We start from the raw sequence: 20,163 nt of genomic DNA on the forward strand, positions 1-20,163 counted from the left end.
TATTAAATTCTACAACCTCCAGCAAGGATACTCCTTGTGGGTATGTGGTCTTGTCTAGCCGTTCTCCCTTTCTTTGTTTTCTTTAGTGCTATTTCTACTATCTCATGCACACATCATGGACTCTAATGTTAGAGTCTAATTTATATGACTCCACTATCATTGATGGTTAAAAAGTGTTTGTTACAGTTATCTTCACACAACCTTTTCATTTTTCTTCTGTTTGTTTTCCTAATTACAGTTTCATTTGCTATCTATTGCTAGTCTCTGCTTTATGGGGCAATACTACTCATAATCTTCCTGTCTTGTTCTCAAATATTTTGCAAATGAGTCTATATTCCAAACCAACGTTGTCTTTGTTTGCTGTATCTCTCCACTTGGCAAGGAGATCAAGTGTGTGTCAGTTGAGGTAGTTTCTAGGCTTTTTCGGCCTCCTCATTATGGTGGTTGTTTTGCTTCTGTTTCACTTTGGTAGGAAATGGTGAAAGTCCATGTCTACGTTCTTTTAATCAGTTCTCCCTTTTTTATATGGGTAACTTGTTTAAATGAGTCAGGCTACACCTCTTTTAATTGCATCTTCTCATTTTCATTTTTCTAATTTCATGCTGATTTTGATTGTTGCTTTAATAATTCAATGGTCTCATAAAAATATGATTCAGAAATGTTTCCCACATAAATAATTAGTAATTTCCCATATGTCAAGATATAATCCAGCAAGTAGTGTGACATGGTTTATGGAAAAAGTGAGGAAGCCTTGATTTTATGATCTGTTTCTAACATATTCTGGCTGCATGATGTCAGACAACTCTCTAAAAATGTAAATTGTAAATCAGGTGCTGACTTGAATTGGTAAAGGGAATTTCACCATGAGAAATTTCCTATGCCAATGAAATTACAGGTCTGCAACCTTCTCTGACCAAAAAAAGCACAATTTTTTTTGGCACTCATCATATCCTGCACTTTCTCACCCACTTCTTCAAGAAAGCCTTTCTGAGAAGGGCAGCTAGGTGGCACTGTCCCTGGGGTCTGGAAGACCTGAATTCAAATCTGGCCTCAGACACTTGACACTTATTAGCTGTGTGACCCTGGGCAAGTCACTTAACCTCATTGCCTGGCCAAAGAGGAAAAAAAAAGAAATCCTTTCTGACAAACAAGCATGAGGCTTCTTCGAAATCTCCAAACTTATGGCCACTCTCATTTCTTGATCTAGAACCATATTTTTTCTGTTCTCCCTTATGCTCACTCTTATGTTCCCCTTGCATTGAAGTTACTGAGTAATAAGATGTATGATGGTCCTTTTTCTTCCCCCCCTCACTGGATTTAAAATCAGGAATTGAGTTTAAAACACAGAATGTCAGAATTGCAAGAGATCTCAGAGACAATCTAGTTCAACCTATTCGTGACTGAGACTCCCTTATTTTTCATTCCTGCCAAGTTTTCATCTTGCCTCTGCCTGAAGATATCTAGTGATGGACAGTTCACTACCTCCCCAAGCAGCCAGTTCTGCTTCTGGATATCTCTGATTGTTAGGAAGCTTGTCCTTACATTGAACCTAAATTTGCACCTCTGATTTTGATCCATTGCTCCTAACTGTGCCCTTGTGGGGAACCTAACAGACCAAGTCCAACTTCTTCCTTGTGATAAAACCCAAGCCTTATCCTTGCTAGGCCAAACATATCCATTTCCTTCAGCTGGTTTTCACATGGCATTTCCTTGAGGCCTTTAACCATCCTCACCTCATACTTTCCAGCTTATTAAGGTCCTTCCTAAAATGTAGTGCCTAGAACCAGACACAGTGGGGCTCCAAATATGGGTTAATCAAGGTGGCATACAGCAATATTAGTTAATTCCCTAGATCTGGACACTATGACTCATTTAATGCAATTAAAGATTGAATTAACTGTTTTGTATACTCTATGATACTATTGACTCATGTTGAGCTTGCAACCCACTATACACCCCAGATATTTTTCAGATATGCTGTTGTCTAATCTTGTCCCCCCCCATTTTGTACTTGTAAAGTTGATTTTTTTTAACCCAAGCGTAACCCTGTATATATATATGTGTGTGTGTGTGTGTGTGTGTGTGTGTTTATCCACACACATGATATATATACATATTTATACACACACACACACACATATATAATTGTATTGGATTCAACCCAGTGTTCTGACCTATGAATATCTTTTTGAATCTTGATTCTGTCATCCAATGTGTTAGTTGACCCACTTAGCATTGCGCCACCTGAAATTTTGATAAGTATGCCATATATGCCTTTATCTAGGTCATTGATAGAAATGTTACACAGCACAGGGTCAAAGGCAGATTCTTGGGGTCATTACTAGAAACCTCCTTCCAAGTTGACAATTAAACCCTTAATGACTACTCTTCTAGTCTGTTCTTTCACAGAACCACAGAATCTCAAAATTGAAAGGAACCTTATTGACCATCTCTATTCTAACCTATATCAAAACAGGAATCTGTTCCACAATATTGTGAAGAAATGATCATGCAGAAATTTCCTGCCTCCTCAAGTAGCCTATTGCTCATCCACTTGGCTTTTGTTGTGTGGCTAGTTAGGCAAACTTCTTTTTGTATTAATTAATTTATTCTTTTTTGTTTGTTTGTTTGTTTTGTTTTTGTTAGGCAATGGGGTTAAGTGACTTGCCCAGGGACACACAGCTAGTAAACATTATGTGTCTGAGGCCAGATTTGATTTGAACTCAGGTCTTCCTGACTTCAGGGTCGGTGCTCTATCCACTGCACCACCTAGCTGCCCCCATAATTTATTTATTTTTAACATTCATTTAAAAAAAATATTGAGTTCCAAATTCTCTCCCTCTCTCCTGCCCCTCCCCTAGCCATTGAAAAGGCAAGCACTATGATATCAATTATATGTCCAAAATCATGCAAAGCATATTCCATATTAGCCATGTTGCAAAGAAAAAAAAATTAACCAACCCAACAACAACAATAAAAAGCAAGAATGAAAGTGAAAAGTGAAAAAAGTATGCTTCAATCTGCACTCAGAATTCATTAGTTCTCTGTCTAGAAGTACAGTTATCCCTTCCACATCATAGGGGTTGTGGCACAGCACCCCCATGATCAGAAAATCCCTATAAAATTTTTTGGCTCTCTCTTCGTACCAGAGAAGAAGCCTTGAATTTTTTTTTTCTCTTATGGGGTGTACTTTATTTTTTTTGTACTTATTACAGTACTTTATTATAAAATTTGGATTTATTGTTTTTTTGTACTTATTACAGTACTTTATTGTAAAATTTGGATTAAATATTTGGTCTTAGGCTCTGTGTCATCTGCGGCTTCTGCAATACTCCCCCAAAATTCCCATTTCATTTTTTATGCCGACCTACAATATATGGAAATTGCTGTGGGGAAAGTCATGATGCGGAAGGGACAATTGTAGATAGCATTTTTCATCTCGAGTCCTTTGGAATTGTCTTGGATCATTGTATTGATCAGAGTAGCTAGATCTTTCACAGCTGATCATCATTATAACACTGCTGTTACTGTGTCCGATGTTCTGGTTCTGCTCACTTCACTTTGCATGAGTTCATATAGGTCTTCCCAGGTTTTTCCGCAACCATCCTGCTTGTCATTTCTCATAGCCCAATAGTATTCCACCACAACTTGTTCATTTCATTCCATTCCACCTTGTTCAGCCACTTCCCATTGATGGTCATCCCCCAATTTCCAATTCTTTGCCACCACGAGAAAGAACTGCTACAAATACTTTGTTCATATAGGTCCTTTCCCTTTTTCTTTGATTTCTTTGGTATACAGAGCTACTAGTGGTATTACTAGGTCAAAGGGGATTAGGCCAAACTCTTTCAAGTAATCCCTTATAGACTACCTATGTGAACACGGGAATTTAATTTTTTTTTTCTGAGCCTTGGTTCCCTCCTCTATTAAATGAGGTTGACTTAGATAATCTCCAAGTCTCCCTCCAACTCTAAAGCCTATGATTCAGCTAGCATTTCCACACAAGATTCCTTCCTTTGTGGGATTCTGGACAATTTGAAATGTCTCCAGCTCCTCATGCTCCCCTTGCCTTGAGTTTAGCGGGCACTTTATTGAGGGGATCAACTTAGTCACAGTTCCCATTTCCCATTTCCTTAGTCATAGGACATTCCTCATCCTTCTAAGACACCAGGTAGGAAGTGCTCATCCCTCTTCCAGAGGTTGCACTCTGGTCTGGGGAGTCAGGAACCCTCAAAAACAGACAACTCTGTCCTGCATATACCCACGTGCAGGAAAGGCCCCGCCCATTTCAAGGATAGCTCCACCCAAGAGGCTGAGTCATCAGACTCTTAGCTACTGGGGTGACCAAGGCACAAGCAGAGAAGGAAGAGAGAGGAGCAGAAATCAGCAAGCAGGGAGAGAAGGAGGTTGGAAAGGAGAGGGAGAAGACAGCTGAACGGCTAAATGCCTCAGCCAAGCTCTACTGGTTGGGTTGAAGAGGTCACAGGGGTAGAAAGCAGCTCTAAAAAGTAGAGAATGAAAGTCAGATTACAGATGAATTCACAGGATCCCAGAATTTTAGAGTGGGAAAGGACCTTGGTGGCCATCTAATTACCTTTAATAATCTTCCAGTGAGAATCAACTGTTTTCCATTGGTTCTATGTTCCCCATACTCCTATCCAAAGAGCATACAAAGTCTCTACTTCCTAAATACACCAGGGCAGCTGTTCTTGTTGTTGTTGTTCATCCTTCATTCTCCAAGAGGACCAATGACATCATGAGGGTGATGTCATGACTTGTGAGTGAATTGGATGTGAGTAGGGCAGAGACACAAAAAGGAATAGCAAAGTAGGCTGGCAGGTGAGGGGATTGGGGGGGCAGGCAGAAATAGTCTATTTTATTTTAGGCCTTGAACATATGTAGTCACATGGTGATTGTTGTTTTTTGGTCATTTTCAGTCATGTCTGACTCTTTGTGACCCCTTTTGGGGTTTTCTCGGCAAAGATACTAGAGTAGTTTGCCATTCCCTTCTTCCGATCATTTTACCTTTGAGGAAACTGAGGCAGACAGATGTTAAGTGACTTGTCTAGAGTGAAACAGCTAGTAAGTATCTGAGACCAGATTTGAACTCAGGTCTTCCTGACTCTAGGACCAGCACTCTATCCACTGCGCCACCTAGCTGCTTCATGACACATGGTTATTGCAGTGTAAAGAGTTTGCAGTTAAAGGGCCTGGATACAAATCCTTGCTCTTTCCCTGACTACCTGTGTGACCTTTGACAAATCTCTCTACCTCAGGGGCATAAAGGTGTATAACAAGTACAAAAAACCAATCTAGTCGATAGAGCACTGGCCCTGTATTCAGGAGGACCTGAGTTCAAATCCACCTCAGACACCTAACACTTACTAGCTGTGTGACCTTGGGCAAGTTACTTAACCCCATTGCCTAGCCAAAAAAAAAAGGAAAGGCTCCAAATCATTCAACCTCTCTGAGCCTCATTTTCTTTTAAATGAGAGGGTTGAACTAGATGATTTTGAAGATTTCCTTCTACATCTATATCTACAATCTTAAAATCATTTTGGAAATAGTCCATATGGTTTCTCCCCATGGTCATGCTGGTTCTACCTCACCTCCCAGGTCCAGCTCCTCCCATTTGCAGAGCAGCTATAGCCCCACTTAAATTTCCTCACTTATAAAGTGGAGTTCATGATCCACGAAAAGGCTAAGTTATTGCACTGTCAATTCAGAACATGGCCTTGGCTGCTTTTCCATTATGGTTCCACCTGGCCTAGCTAGATTTCTCCTCCCTGGATGTGTTTTGCTTCCCTTCAGTGCCCCCAACTAGAGGAGAAAACAACCTGGGATCCTAATCTTTCTTGATCAAGTGTTGATCATATAAATGTCTCATTTGAAGAGAAGATAGTGAGACCCCTGCCATCTAGGAAGAGAAAAAATGATGTTTATGAAAAAACACAGGATTTGGACTCAGAGGACCTTGCTTTGAATCCTGACTCGCTGCCTGTCTTACCTTAGGCAAGTCACTTCACTGTTCCTCATTTTTAAAATAAAAGGATCAGACTAGTTGGTCCCTGCCAGCTCTCTCTGAACCTATGATTTCCTGCAGCCTGGAAAAAAGTTCTTAGAGATCAGCGGTATCTTTTGAGTGAACACTCCCTAGAAGAAGGTTCCTGTTCCACATAATAGTAGTAGTAGTAGTAGTAGTAGTAGTAGTAGTAGTAGTAGTAGTAGTAGTGGTAGTGGTAGTGGTAGTAGTAGTAGTAATAGTTACATTTATATAGCACTTTACCCCTGTCATCTCATTTGATTCTCACAACAACCTATGAGACAGAAGTTATTATTGTTAATCCCCATTTTATAGATGTGTAAACTAAGGCTGAAAAAGATTAAGCCAGTTGCCTAGAGGTACACAGCGAGGAAGTTTCTCAGATAGGATTTGAACTCGCAAGTCCAGCACACTCCCCACTGCTCTACCTAGGTGCCTCAGAAAATAGAAGGCAGAAATGTATAACCATTAGGATTGTCCAGCAATGGAACAGGCCGCCTTGTGAAGAGAAGGAGCTCACTGGAGATCTTTAAGTACAGCCCTGGGTGTCCACTTGTTGGAAATGTTGTTGAAAGTTGGACTAGATGCCCTTAGGGGCCTTTTCAGCTCTGAGATTCTCTAGTTCCCCGAAGATGTTTTCTTCCTCCTTTTTCTTCCCTTTCCCCCATGTGTGCGCATATGGGCATACGCTCACGAGCGCACACACACACACACACACACACACACACCAATCCTACCTCCCCACCACAGGGAGCTGACTCAGGACCAGCTGTGGGGAAGGCACAGAAAGGGGAAGTAGGGAGAAAAAGCTGTCAGAGAGGTCACTGAGTGCCACTGCTGCCAGATAAACAACTAGCCCATCCAGAATATCTCCAGTCTTTCTCCTCAGTGCCAGTGGCCTATAATTCTATTTTTAAAACTATATTCTTTCCCTCTTAAGTCTGTACAAACAGGATCCCTTCATTCCTATAAAGATAGCAGAAAGGAGAAAGGTTCTTTTTGTCCTCTTCTCCTCCCCTCCCCTCCCCCTCCCTCCTCTCCTCTTCTTTTCCTCTTCTCCTCTCCTTCCTTTTATTTCTAAAATGATAAGTTGCAGAGGACTGCATCAGTACAGGGACTTTCTTCATCTGGGAGTTCTCTATACCAGTGAATCACAGATCCAGCCCCTATTTCTATAATTTCCCATGGCAGGAGTATGGTCTCTGTATCTGTTTAATGATGTCGTCATCTCATTCTCCTGTGCTCACCTCTATGTTCCACAACATATCTATCAGCTTACTGATGTCCACACTTTCTTCACGCCTCCAAATCTTCTCTCCCTCTTTTTGCTTTCACTATCCCAGAAACCCAAGTACCAAGTGCACTGGAAGATCATTGAGGCTTGCGAAGGGAACAACTACATCTTCATTGATCCTACACAGCTGCCCTATAACGAGAAATGGGAGTTCCCCCGAAATAACCTGCAGTTTGGTGAGACAGGCTGGTGCCCATCTGGGTCATAGAGTCAGGAGGGTGGTTTAGCCCCACGAGCTAGTAAAGGAGAAAGTCTAGTTGTCCTGACCTTCAGCACAGGACATTCTCCTGGGTACAGATTGATTTGGGGAGAGGTGGGTTCCTGAGGGAGTGGGACCTAGGGACTCTCACCTCCCCTTGCTGGGAAAATACATACACACACACACACACACACACACACACACACACACACACACACACATATATACTCCAACTGTTCCAAACAGACTGCCCAGAGAAGACATATACAGTAAAGATAGTCCGATGGGTCACACAATAGGATTATGGGATATACTATAATTGTGTCCACCTTCAAGTAGGCTTTGCTCTTTGACATATAGCGTATATGCTGAGAGTATTAAAAAAAAATAAAAGTGACTCACCCAATCTAAGACTGTTTGGACAGAACATTGGCCTAGGAAAGAGTCAGTAGACTTAGGGTCATATCCCATGTACAATATCAACTTTTTGTGTGGCCTTGGGCAAATCACTTACATTCTCTGGGCCTCAGTTTCCTCCTCTGTAAAATTGTGGGAATTGGACTCTATGCTCTCTGAGGGCCTTCTACCTCTAGGAGCTATTTTCAAGAACTACATATCTCCTGTACTCATTGCCTCCAATCCCAGACCGTTTGTGTGTCTCTCCCCCTTTCCCCTCCCCCCATCCTGTATAGTATTTACTTCCTGGCTTACATCTCTGCTTGACATCCAGCTGAGCTTGCTTCAATAGAGTTGAGTTGGGTTGAGCTCCTTGACTGGGAAATTTGCTCTGTTCCCTGCCCATCTCACCCTCTGTACTCCCCATGTATTCTTCCCTCCCTCACCAGTTCCCCACCAGAACACTGAACCCCTTATTTGGTGGCAGGTAAGACACTGGGAGCTGGAGCCTTTGGGAAGGTAGTAGAAGCCACGGCATTTGGACTGGGGAAGGAAGATGCCGTCCTCAAGGTGGCTGTGAAGATGCTGAAGTGTAAGCAGGAACCAGGGTGAGGGATGGGCTCGGGGGCATTCCGAGGCAAAATGCAAGGGCTAGAGGGATTCAGGGTAAGGGGCAGGGAAGCCCAAGGTGAGGGGCAGGGCCCGGGAAACCCAAATTGAGAAGGAGGGGTAGACGGGAACCCAGGGTGAAGGGCAGAGGCTGGATGAGTCCAGGGTGAAGGATGGGGTATCCATCCAACAGATGAGGTTGGGTCTTTAAAAGTCATCTCAATCAGGAGGGCCTGAGTTCAAATTCGGCCTCAGACACATAACACTTACTAGCTGTGTGACTAGGCAAGTCACTTAACCCCAATTGCCTCACAAAAAAAAAAAGTCATCTCAAGAGCTAAGTCTCACCTTTCTCTCCCTAGTGATCAGATTGTGGGAAGGTAGCTCTGACCTCTGTCTCCCTTGAGCTTATATATCCAAAGGTCAGCTTGGTAGGAACTCGAGATCAGGATACTTGGGTTCTCTTCTAGGCTAGCTTTTCGTCTCTTTCCTCTCTCTGCGTCTTAAGACTTTGGGCAGGCCCCTTGTCTATCTCCCTCTCAGGGGGCTTGCCCTGGTTTTAGGAGAGGAATCTGAGTTATGTCTTCAGACTGTAGGAGGCAGGTGTGACCAAGAACCACAGGCCTAGCCTTGGCCTTCGGTGGGTCCTGACATCCTTGCTACAAGAGCAGTAGCACCTTCTCCATCTCACACTGTCATTTCTCAGTGCCTCTCTTGGTGTCTCTATGTCTCTCTACTTCTATATCTGTCCCTCTCTGTCTCTCTGTGTCTCTCTCTCCATCTGTTGGTATCTCTTTACTGCTCTCTTTCTCTTGAGCATCTATTTCTCCACCTGTGTGGCTCTCTTCATGTATCTGTCTCTCTTTCCCCTTCTCTTGTTCTGCTTTGATCCCTCTTCTCTGTCTTCCAGCCACTGCTCATGCAGATGAGAAGGAGGCCCTCATGTCAGAACTGAAGATCATGAGTCACCTGGGACAGCATGAGAACATTGTCAACCTGCTGGGAGCATGTACCCATGGAGGTGAGATGCATTCTGCAAGGAGGGACCAAACAATCTCAGAGGCCAGCCAGGGGCTCCTTCTTGGAAAAGCATTCAGTAGGCAGAGATAACAGAGTTCTGGGCTATGCCCCAAACTGAGAATCTTAGAGTTATAGAATCACAGGATGATGTAATATCACAGCTGTAAAGAGGTTTTGATAACCTCACCAAGGACATACAGCTAGTTAGAAGCATGGCAGAGACTTAAACCCATCCAGTCCAGAAGTATTTATTCCTCTACTCACCATGAGGTCTTTAGTCTCCAGGAGATTACCTGTCCCTTAACATGCATGTTCTGCCAGGTACCTGATCCTTACCATGTGTGTTCCCCTGGGGAGTTTTGAGCACCAAACTGCTCCCCCTCTTCCCCAGGGCTGAGTGTGCCTCCTGGTCCCTCCTAATCTAGGCCCAGTCCTGGTCATCACAGAGTATTGTCACCATGGTGACCTGCTCAACTTTCTACGCCGTAAGGCAGAGGACATGTTGGTGCCAACCCTGAGTTCTGAGCCTGATGGAGGCCCCGGGTACAGGAACATCCATTTGGAGAAGAAATATATCCATGGGTAAGGGCACAAGACAGCCTGGGATAGGGCACAGGCTGGGAGGCATGGTGCTGGGGTGAGGCATGAGGAAGGGAGAGAAAGGCAAGGTTATATTGACTTCTGTTCCCCCATCTCTACCATAAGGAATAGCTACTCTAGTTCATAGAGCTCTCTCTTAATTTTCCATGCCAGTGAAGAGACTCAATCAATAAATAAATCAACAAGCATTTATTAATTACCTGCTATGTGCCAGGCATTGGCTGGGGGCAGGGGCAGGGGCAGGGGAGAGGAGTACAAAGAGTAAAAAATGAGAAGTCCCTGCCCTAAAAAAGTTTACAATTCAACAAACGTCCCAAACAACGGCTAATCCAAAAGGCTTTTCTCCTTGACTTTAGAATGTAGCCTATTCTTTGAGGGGTGGGGGACATTTTGGGGGAAGGGGATCATAACAAGCCTGAAGTGGGAGTGGCAATGCTGACCGGTTGCTTAGAGTAAGTTTTAGGCTGACAGGGTACACAACTCCTATTGCTCTCCCCTGGTTGCAGCCTTTCTTTTTACCTAAATCCAAGGTGGGTTGACTGTAGAACATTTCCCTAGACGGCCATTTCCTTAAAAACCCTGGGGCCCCAGACCACTTGAACGTGAGGCAGGTGTTTGGGAGGACTCAAGGATAATGACAAGAGGAGGGTGGGTTGCGGGGGGGGGGGGGGCCTCTTAATGGCCTGAACTGGCCTCGTGGCCCCTACCTGGCTGAGGTAGGGACAACACCTTCTCTAGCCAGGGCCTGGACACCTACGTGGAGATGAGACCCGTCTCCTCCTCCTCTTCTAGCTCCTTCTCTGAGCAGGGTAAGGAGAGGGCTGGGGTTGGAAGAGGGGGAAACCCTGGGAGAAAGGGAGGGGAGGAGCTGATTCAAGTGGTACAGGGGGACAAGGAAGAGGATGGGGAGTGGAGAGGGGGGATATGAAGGGACAGGGGTAGGGAAGCAGGGAGCAGCCCCTTCAACAAGCTACTCTGTACCTAGACCTGGACCGGGAGGACGGGCGGCTTTTGGAGCTCTGTGACCTGCTGCGCTTCTCCAGCCAAGTGGCCCAGGGCATGGCTTTCCTCGCTTCCAAGAATGTGAGTGTCTGAGGCTTGGCCCTCAGTGCCCACCTCCCCACCCCCAACCCCCAAGGGCCTATTAGATACCAGGGACTCACTTTCCCTAAAGGGCTGGGTATGAGGGAGAATGTGGGAGAGGGAAAGAGGGAGGGCTACAAAGGGTGTGTGTGTGTGTGTGTGTGTGTGTGATTCTGAGTAGGTGGGTATTGTTTCACTCTTTATACTTGTATTTCCAGCATCTAGCATAGCGCCTGGCATTAGTGTTTCTTGAGATAAACGTATTTGTACGTGTGTGCATGTGCATGTGTATGTATCCACATGTGTTCTAGTAAAGTGGGTGAATTTGAGAGCTGAAGTGAGCAAGAAAATAGTTCATGGGTGACTGGGGAAAGAATAGGGCCTGAGCTCTCCTCTCCTACTGGAAGCCCAATGTACTGATGGTAATTCTGAGGCCTCAACTCTTGCAGTGTATTCACCGGGATGTAGCTGCCAGAAACGTGCTGGTGACTAGTAGACGTGTAGCTAAGATTGGGGACTTTGGCCTGGCGAGGGACATCATGAATGACACTAACTATGTGGTCAAAGGCAATGTGAGTAATGTGAAAGGGAGATGGAAACTCTCTTGGGCCTAGGCCAAAGAGACGGGCAGGCTGGGACTAGGAAGGATCCATGGGGGACTTCTCTACCCCTGGGCTCTGTTGCTCCCTCCGTGATAGACTGGATGCTCCCTGTGTCTAGGCACGCCTGCCTGTGAAGTGGATGGCCCCAGAAAGCATCTTTGACTGCGTCTACACAGTGCAGAGCGATGTCTGGTCATATGGGATTTTGCTCTGGGAAATCTTCTCACTGGGTATGTATGGTGGCAGTAATGCTCAGGGCCCCATCTGATAGGCTGGGGAGCCTTCTCTGGGTCTGGGTCTGTCCTTTGAATATTCCCTTCCAGTGGTTAATTGGCCTTCAGGGCCAACAGGCCATCATGATTCATTCAGCATTTGTTTGCTGAATTCTAGGCTGGGTTTTGGGAAGGACAGAAGCAATACAAAACCCAATACCTCTCCAATTGCAGATATCTCTCCCCCAGTGCCCAAGTGGGAAGACAGTGTGTGTGGATGTGGAAAGGGGTAAAGGGGTTGAGAAAGGCATGTGGGTCAAAGCAGCTGCCATTATTATCAGAGTCTTGACTTTTGCAGGTTTGAGTCCTTACCCTGGCATCCTGGTGAACAGCAAGTTCTATAAGTTGGTGAAGGAGGGATATCAGATGGCCCAGCCTGATTTCTCTCCCCCAAACATGTGAGTTCAGACTCTGGGAAGGACTTAAATGTGATGTTCTCTCATGGTAACTGCTCAACAGTGACCCAGTAGGCCTTGCACCTTCTACCTGCCTTTAGGTATTTACTCATACCAACCTCTTGACATCCCTATCCTTCAAGACCAAGTTTAAAATGGCAACTCCTCTGTGGAGCCTTCCTTAATATCTTTTTCTTTCATGCTCCCACAACAGGCAGGTGGTTGTGAGGAAAGCACTCTATAAACCTTAATGCAGTACATGGACCCTACTCAGTACAGACCTCCAGTATGGAATTGAAGGGATGTGAGTTGGGTCTTGAAGGATGAGGAAGACTTAAGAAGGCTGGGAAGACAGTATTCCTGGTGGGAAGATCTAGAACAGGCACTGAAGATGGGGGAAAAAAGATGAGTGAAATTTTCTTGGGCTTCTCCTGTCCACCAGATACAGCATTATGCAGGCATGCTGGGACCTGGAGCCCACTCGGAGACCCACCTTTCAGCAGATCTGTTGCTTTCTTCAAGAGGAGATGGAGGCCACTAGCAGAAAGCAGGTAAGCTGTGGCCCAGGAGGAAGGTTTGGCCAAAGTGGCGGCATGAAGAGAAGGGGAGGAAGATAGCAGGGAGTGCAGATTCGCAGAAGGGGTATTCAGGATGCATACCATCTTGGGGTGGGGGGAGGGACGAGATGGGGAGAAAATTTGTAGCTCAAAATCTTGTGGAAGTGAATGTTGAAAACTAAAAATAAATAAATCAAAATGGTAGCATGGTGAACCTGAACAGGACTAACCCACTCTCCTCCTACATCTTCCTCTTCAGGACTATGCCAACCTGCCCAGTAGTGGCAGCAGTGAGGAGGAAGACAGTGTCAGCGAGCCCCCGGACTGCTGTGACCAAGTGGACAGCAGCCAGCCCCTACTGCAGGCCAACAACTACCAGTTCTGTTAAGCCAAAGTCAGTTCCTCTATGGAAGGGTCAACTTGGGGCATGAAGAAACACTCAATGATTTAGCTATTTCACTGAAGGGCTGGGCCCAACTCTGAAGCTCAGGAATATAAATAGGCTAGCTATTTCCCTGGGAATCCAGTTATTTCTGCATACCAGGGTCAGAGTGGCATATGGTGGCTGTGCTCCTGTCTAGGCCCTTCTCAACCCATTGGTGCTGTAACAGCCTATTTTACCATCTATTGCTAAGTATCTCAGCAACTTTATCCTTTTTCTCCTCTCCTTACTTAAATAATCTCGGCCCTTTACGGCTAAGAATTCCTCTCTCTCCACTCTGTGGAAGATTAAAACTAGACCTCAGGAACTGAAAAACTGCTTAATTGGTTGTGAGGTCCAAAGCCCAAACAATATGGGAGAGGCAGCATGGCATGAAGGATGGGCTGCAGAATCTCAAAGACCTGGGTTTGAATCTCACCTTCCACACTTACTAGCTATATGGCCCAAGACAAAAGGCCTGCTTCTTCATCTATAAAATGATGGAAGTTGGATTCTATTATCTCTAAGGTACCTTCCAACTTTAAATCTACAAGCCTGTGGAACAGTTACAGACCTGGATAGGCCAAGTGATAGAGCAGTGAAAGAAGTCACCTTGTCCACAAAGTGTCAGCCATCACTAGCAGCAGAGGCCAGTTCTCAGAGAGGCTATACCTCCTATCACCCCCACTCAGCTCAAAGCTTACATGTAGCATTTCTGCCACAGATAACTCCAGGGATGCATTTCCTTGGGGAGGCAACACAGCAAATTAATTTTGTGAAAGTTTGTTTTTGTGGATTTTTTTGGTTAGAGTTTAAGTGACTGGACTCCTAGGCTTCCTTCCCTGTTTATGCCCTGCTTTGGGTTATTATGGCATTAAAAAGTCCAAGGTTTAATAACATTAGGGCTTACCTTCTTCGGCCCTTTAAGTTATGAGTCATTGCCCTGAGGGCTGGCTAACCTTGGCATTTGGCTGGGCAGGCCCAAAATGTACCTAAAAGCATTAAACTAAGCTGCCTACTTTTAACTAACAGTCACCTCACAGGATGTCAAGGTCAAGATTAAACTAACAACATTAACTCAATCAAGTCTCTTGATTTCTTTCAAATTAAAAAAAACAAAACAAAAACAGAACAAAGCAACCACTATTCTTCACCCCTTTTCCAAAGCTGAAACCTCTCCTCATTGTGCCTGGCTCTTTCCCCTTGATGTACATAGAGTTCCTTTTTCTAATCTTGACCTTTTATACTGATGTGATGTCCTCTATGAAATCAAAATGCCACAGCTCCAAAGGATAAAAAACAATGCTAGGTCTTGGGCGCCCACTGGTATGGATGACATTTGAGTAGGGACAAGGGTACTTCCAAGGTTAAATAAGCTAATCTAGAGATGCTAAGATCCCAGGTCCGGTCTCCATATAGACATTAACTTCACTCTGTCTCTTTGGGAATGGCTCAGTGAAACCCATCCATATCACTGGTGCAGGGCTACTCACTCACCAACATATACCTCCCATGAGCGGCATCCACATTTTCCCCATACAAAGATCACACATAAGACTTTTGCTTCACCTCAAAATGTATAATTTATTAAACGTTATCATTTGGGGAAAAAAAATCACCAACTCCTCAAATAAATTAATCAAAAAATGGCAGACGTCCATACCAAAATGACCTTAGGTGTGTGGACCATTTCCGCCATTCTTGCAGTCCAGTCTGCTTCCCCTTCATGGAAGGGATGTTCATCGACACAACACGTGTGCCACAGCTCCTTTGCCCTTGCCTGCATCCTCCCCCCATCCTCCGGTCCCATGTCAACCCTGGACAATCAGTGGCTAAGTCCTCATCAGCAGAGTGATATGGGAATGTAGAGGAGGATGCAGCTGGAAAGAAAAGGAAGGGCGACTGTCTTCCTCAAAGCTACAATTGGGAATGATGTAGGCAGACCCAAGAAACAGAAATAGGAGAAGCTGAGTGCTCCTAGGCCAGCTGGTCCCTGACTACTTAATTATCTTTCAGTGGAGGACTCTCTGGCTTCCCACTGCTGCTCCCTAAAGCTGCTTCCAGATTTGGTTTCTATTGTAAGAAAAGACTTAGGCCATGAATAGGACATAGCACCAGAAAGAATAAAGTGCCCAAAGGGGTGGAAGCTGGAAATCACAGCACTGACAAATCTGATTGAACCATGCAAAAGCCCTGCAGGGTCTCTGGACGTCCTCTCTCAGAGCCAAAAATGAAAGAAATAGTGAGAGCTTCCTAAAAACAGGGTTATGACATGTCAAGTCTGGGATAGCAAATGCTCAGCCCAGCAGGAAGGACTACCTCAGTAACAGTCTGTTTCTTGGCCTCCCGTCCTGACCCACTGCTTCCTCCATTATGTAGATGGGAGCCCAAGTCCCACCACACACACACTCTTGGAAAACTGGGTTCCCGGGGGTAGGAGGTGGGGATTGGAGGGGAGCAGAGGCAGTTACAGACTGGCTTTGACATCGTAAGTGCTATTCCATGGCTGGAAGAGGATTCTGGAGCATCTACCACCATCAAATGAAGGTGGGACACAGCTCTAAAAGGAAACAGTCTCTACAGGGGGGCTTCTTGCCTGCCCTGAGAACAGATGGAAGCACATGGCTCTTTGGTCATCACAAGCAGTCAACAGCAAATGGCCTCTCTCTCACTGGAAGGCAGAGGGAAGTCACCGCCAGCCACCAGATGTTTCTGCCTGAGGGCACCCCTCAACTATGGCTTGAGACAGAAGGAGCAGTGCCTTCAGGGATGAGCCTGGCTTACTCAGAAGCCTCCCTCTCTTCCCCCTGAGGATCTAAATCTTCTTCTTCAATCTCAGTCTTGATCTGTGCCACCCCCAAGCGATAGAGAGTATCTCGGATCACCACCTCTCCTGGCTGACAGCTCTGTACAATGTCCTGAATCTGCCGGTTGACAATCTCTCGGCTGGTGAGAAAGTCTATGAGGCGGTTGTAGAGGTAATAATGAGTGGCATTGTCAAAGGTGACAGGTCGCTGGCGAATGTTGCTTGTCTTGCTGTCCGCAATGGCAGTGAGGACAGCTTCATAGGGTTCCAACTCTCGGCACAGGGAGAGCGAGTGGTGCCTGGAGCTGGGGTCACTGGGGTTGTTTGGGTCTGTTCCAGTGTGGACAATGCGCCGTGTGGTGGTTTTGGTGACTGGGTGCTGGACTGAGTGCTCAGCTACTGTCATATCCACAGTGTAGTGTCGGTCCAAAAGCTCTGGGCAGGACATGTACTGCAAGACACAGAGGGAAAGCCACACTCACAACAGGAAGTGATCAGTTAATTTAGGCCAGGGACTACAATGGAAGAGGGGAAGGTGTATATCTGGAGAGATAGATAATCTTCCTCCAAGTAGCACAGGCTGGGCTCATATTTAGTAAGAGCCCAAATCCTGAGGAGGATTAGACCAGTGAGGAAATACCTGGGGGCAGGGGAGTGTCTCAACCTGCTGTAACATGTCTTTAATACTTCAAGGTGTTGTGGGCTATTAACTATTATGGGCATTTCCTCCCTCAATGCTGATTGTAACTTCCCCATGCTTTGGAAAATAGCCTGCATGACTTGCTGTAGCCAAAGTAAATTTTGTCAGCTGTCTGCCGTTATCCACAAACTTTTCTGCCAAAATTTGATATTCTTCTGGCAGAGCTTTTGAGAGGCCAGGGTGCCTGACATACGATGATGTTGTGATTGCATCTTACTAGTGAAATAAGGAAGGGCCAAAAGGGGATTGGCAGGAAGTTTAGCATGAAATTGAGGGACCTGACTGACTTGTCCTTCCACCTGAGTCCCTTAGTAAACATTGGCATAAACATCAGCTATGGAATGACTATCATTAACACATTCCCATTACCCACAAAGTGAGTGACAGGTTCTGTTCTTAGCAATCTACTATCTAAAAGATTCATGTCGTAACAGTATATCGTAATGGAAAATAACTAGAATGAAAGTCAACAGACTTTTCTCTTGATATTCACGCTCTGCTGCTAACTGGTTGTGTGATCTTGGCTAAGTCACTTTACTAACCCAAAAGGAAGCAGGAGAAATGTGACATGGTTAAAGGTTGGTAATTAAGTTCAACATGAAGAGGTCCCAGGCAAATCTGTTCTTTGTGGCCCAAGGGTATGTACCAAGGTGCCTTAGATGACTCACTGTTGGAGGCTCTGTGGGGCTAGAGAAGCAGCCCTGGTTCCTCCCCCACATCTGGCTGGTCAGTTCTGGGTAGCACAAGTCAGCACACAAGGACACTGGTGTGGCCAGATCCACTACATAGACTGGAGGCCAATGGCGTGAGGAGGTGAGCAGGTCCACATGGTCACGAGCACTTTCCCCTCGAACCAGGTACTTGGATCCACATATCACCTAAGGCCAGAGGACACAAGACATAGATGAAGGAATACTTGACCAGAATTAGTTTAAGGAATAGTGCAATGACTAAGAATATCCCAAAGCACTTGCTGCTTTCCAAGATGTGTGTAAAAAAAAAAAATTCCAGTCTGAAAAAAGAGACTTCAAATCAGTGCAAAATCCACATCCACCTTCCCTCCATTCTTCCCTCCCAACTAGTTTCCTCTCCAGGTGAAGCTACTAGATCTGAATGTCCTATGGGCCATCTAGTGGCACCAAGAAGCAAATCCTGTTCTTAGCTGTCATGCAATGCTGCTTTGTCCCAATTCTGTGCTATTCTAGAAAAGAGATGGTTTAACATCTCTGCAGAAAGACCAGGAGGTGAATCTCAAAGCCATCTCTGCTACTCCTGCTTACTCAGCTAATGATTCCATGATCAAGGAACCAAGTACCTTCCCCTCACTAACAACCCTGATGTTTTCTTACCTGATGGGGACACACCTTGTAGATTTTGCCCCCTGTAAGGTGGGATGGAGGTTGTCTAGCTCCTCCCCCATTCTGTATAGATTCATAGAGAGCCAACAAGGAGTAACAGAGCTGATCCTGGAGAACAAAAGGAAAGACAACAGAAACTACTACTTCAGAATCTGGATCCAGGACTTGCTTAGTGATGCTCCCTTCTGGAGATCTTATCTGAACTTCTCTGGCCCTGGGTGCTGCTGTGTAGGGCTGCACACATTGCTTTGACTGTCATACAAACCATAAAGCTCTAGCCTCAACAACACTCTGTGCTAAACAGCCCGAGATAAAAAGGAGACTTAGATCCAGGGATATAAAACAACTTTGTTTTAAAAAAAAGTCATTAAAAATGAAATATTTGTGTGTTGAGTATTTTATATCTGCAAAAACTAACAAGTTATATCATAACTAATTGTTCAGCTGACTTCAGTGCCACCACCCAAAGCCTTGGTAAATCTTTTTGGGGCCACCACCTTGTAGACAAAGTCCTCAGTGTCACCAATGCTGCTCACCAGAATTCTTTCCCACTAGTAGGTCATCAGCAGGAACATTTTGAGGATGGTTTTCAATGTAAACTACTTTATAAAAACATAAAGAGTTCTAAAGTAGACAAAAGAAAGGAGACTTCCTCTCTGTTTAGGTTTTAAGTTCGAAAGAGTGAAGCTCATGTCTTTCCCAAATTTTGATGCCTACCTCAGATGGCAATGCCCCAAAGCCCTGGTACTGAAGACCTTCGGCAATTTCTAAGGAAGTCTCTGTGGAAGAGAGCTCACCAGGCTGAGCTCACATCATTTGGTCGTTTCAAAGAGGTTTGTCAGACACATTGGGGGGCATTTTAAAAGTCTGTGTCTGTGGCCTAGTCTGTAGCTCCCTATATATTGTACACAACAGTCTCCAAGAGTTCCTCTGTGACTGCTGAGTCACACCAACATAAATCTAATTGACCAGGGATGGGACTTCAGACAATTTTAGTTATTCTAAGATTGCTAGCAAACTCTCAGGGGTGATAGCCAGACATGTTCTAAAAACAAAACAAAAACAAAAACAAAGATTTGCCAAACTCCTAAGACAGTGATAAATACCTTTCCCTTTCCTCTCAGTATTGGAGACCTGATATAGGACTACTGGTTCTCATTGGCATGAAGGAAATTAACCACTTCCAGTTCTTTGAGGAATTCTAAGAACCCTAGAGCTGTATGTCAAGGGTTCCTAACCAGCATATAAGTGGCAAATCTGGTACATTCCTATCCAATGTTGTTGGTCTGTGTCTTGTGTAATGCATATGATTTTTTTGGAATTCATATAGAGACAGGCAATGGGTATATATTTTGTCTAGATAAGACAGCTGGTAGGGAATGATTATTCTAAACACAAGTTCTATTCAGGTTATGAAAATGAGATTTTTGCAATGTGAAAGTCTTGCATGACAAGAGTGAATTTGTATGACAGTGAGGAAGTGGAAACAGAGGCCAATTTCACAGATTAGAGAGCAGAGAATCTGACTGAAAGGCAGTCAGTCAATAAGCATTTATTAAATGTTGACTATATGTCAGGTAGTGTGCTAAGCACTGATGATACAAAATAAAGTAAATATAGAGGGCCTGCACTCAAGAAATTCCCACTCTAATGGGGGACACAACACATAAGCAATTAGGCATATATAAGATATATACCCAGTAGACAGAAGGTGATCTCAGATAGCTGTTACCAGTGGGACAGACTGGGAAAGGTGGGATCTGAGCTGGATCTTGAAGGAAGCCAGAAGGCAAAGGTGAGGAGGGAGA

At 44.8% G+C, this 20,163-nt stretch overlaps 2 protein-coding genes across 3 annotated transcripts in view; one reads left to right on the plus strand and one right to left on the minus strand.

Annotated features, from left to right (window-relative positions):
- CSF1R (colony stimulating factor 1 receptor) overlaps positions 1 to 14,573 on the plus strand; it is a 47,777-nt gene extending 33,204 nt beyond the window's left edge. The window contains exons 11-21 of the mRNA XM_027841730.1: positions 7,387 to 7,513; positions 8,420 to 8,524; positions 9,452 to 9,562; positions 9,987 to 10,143; positions 10,900 to 10,970; positions 11,147 to 11,244; positions 11,694 to 11,816; positions 11,965 to 12,076; positions 12,417 to 12,516; positions 12,956 to 13,064; positions 13,330 to 14,573. Coding sequence (XP_027697531.1) covers positions 7,387 to 7,513; positions 8,420 to 8,524; positions 9,452 to 9,562; positions 9,987 to 10,143; positions 10,900 to 10,970; positions 11,147 to 11,244; positions 11,694 to 11,816; positions 11,965 to 12,076; positions 12,417 to 12,516; positions 12,956 to 13,064; positions 13,330 to 13,458 — 1,242 coding nt within the window. The 3' untranslated portion in view covers positions 13,459 to 14,573. The remainder of the gene's footprint in view (positions 1 to 7,386; positions 7,514 to 8,419; positions 8,525 to 9,451; positions 9,563 to 9,986; positions 10,144 to 10,899; positions 10,971 to 11,146; positions 11,245 to 11,693; positions 11,817 to 11,964; positions 12,077 to 12,416; positions 12,517 to 12,955; positions 13,065 to 13,329) is intronic.
- A 101-nt stretch (positions 14,574 to 14,674) lies between these two features.
- The window catches only part of HMGXB3 (HMG-box containing 3), a 58,378-nt gene continuing 52,889 nt past the window's right edge, over positions 14,675 to 20,163 (minus strand). For both annotated transcript variants that reach the window (XM_027841729.1, XM_027841728.1), the window contains exons 18-20: positions 18,347 to 18,463; positions 17,666 to 17,875; positions 14,675 to 16,748 (exon numbers count right to left, since the gene is read on the minus strand). In XM_027841729.1, coding sequence (XP_027697530.1) covers positions 16,272 to 16,748; positions 17,666 to 17,875; positions 18,347 to 18,463 — 804 coding nt within the window. In that variant the 3' untranslated portion in view covers positions 14,675 to 16,271. The remainder of the gene's footprint in view (positions 16,749 to 17,665; positions 17,876 to 18,346; positions 18,464 to 20,163) is intronic.

Source organism: Vombatus ursinus, unplaced genomic scaffold (genome assembly GCF_900497805.2).
Source record: "Vombatus ursinus unplaced genomic scaffold, bare-nosed wombat genome assembly UNPS02014863.1, whole genome shotgun sequence".
Lineage (NCBI taxonomy): Eukaryota > Metazoa > Chordata > Mammalia > Diprotodontia > Vombatidae > Vombatus > Vombatus ursinus.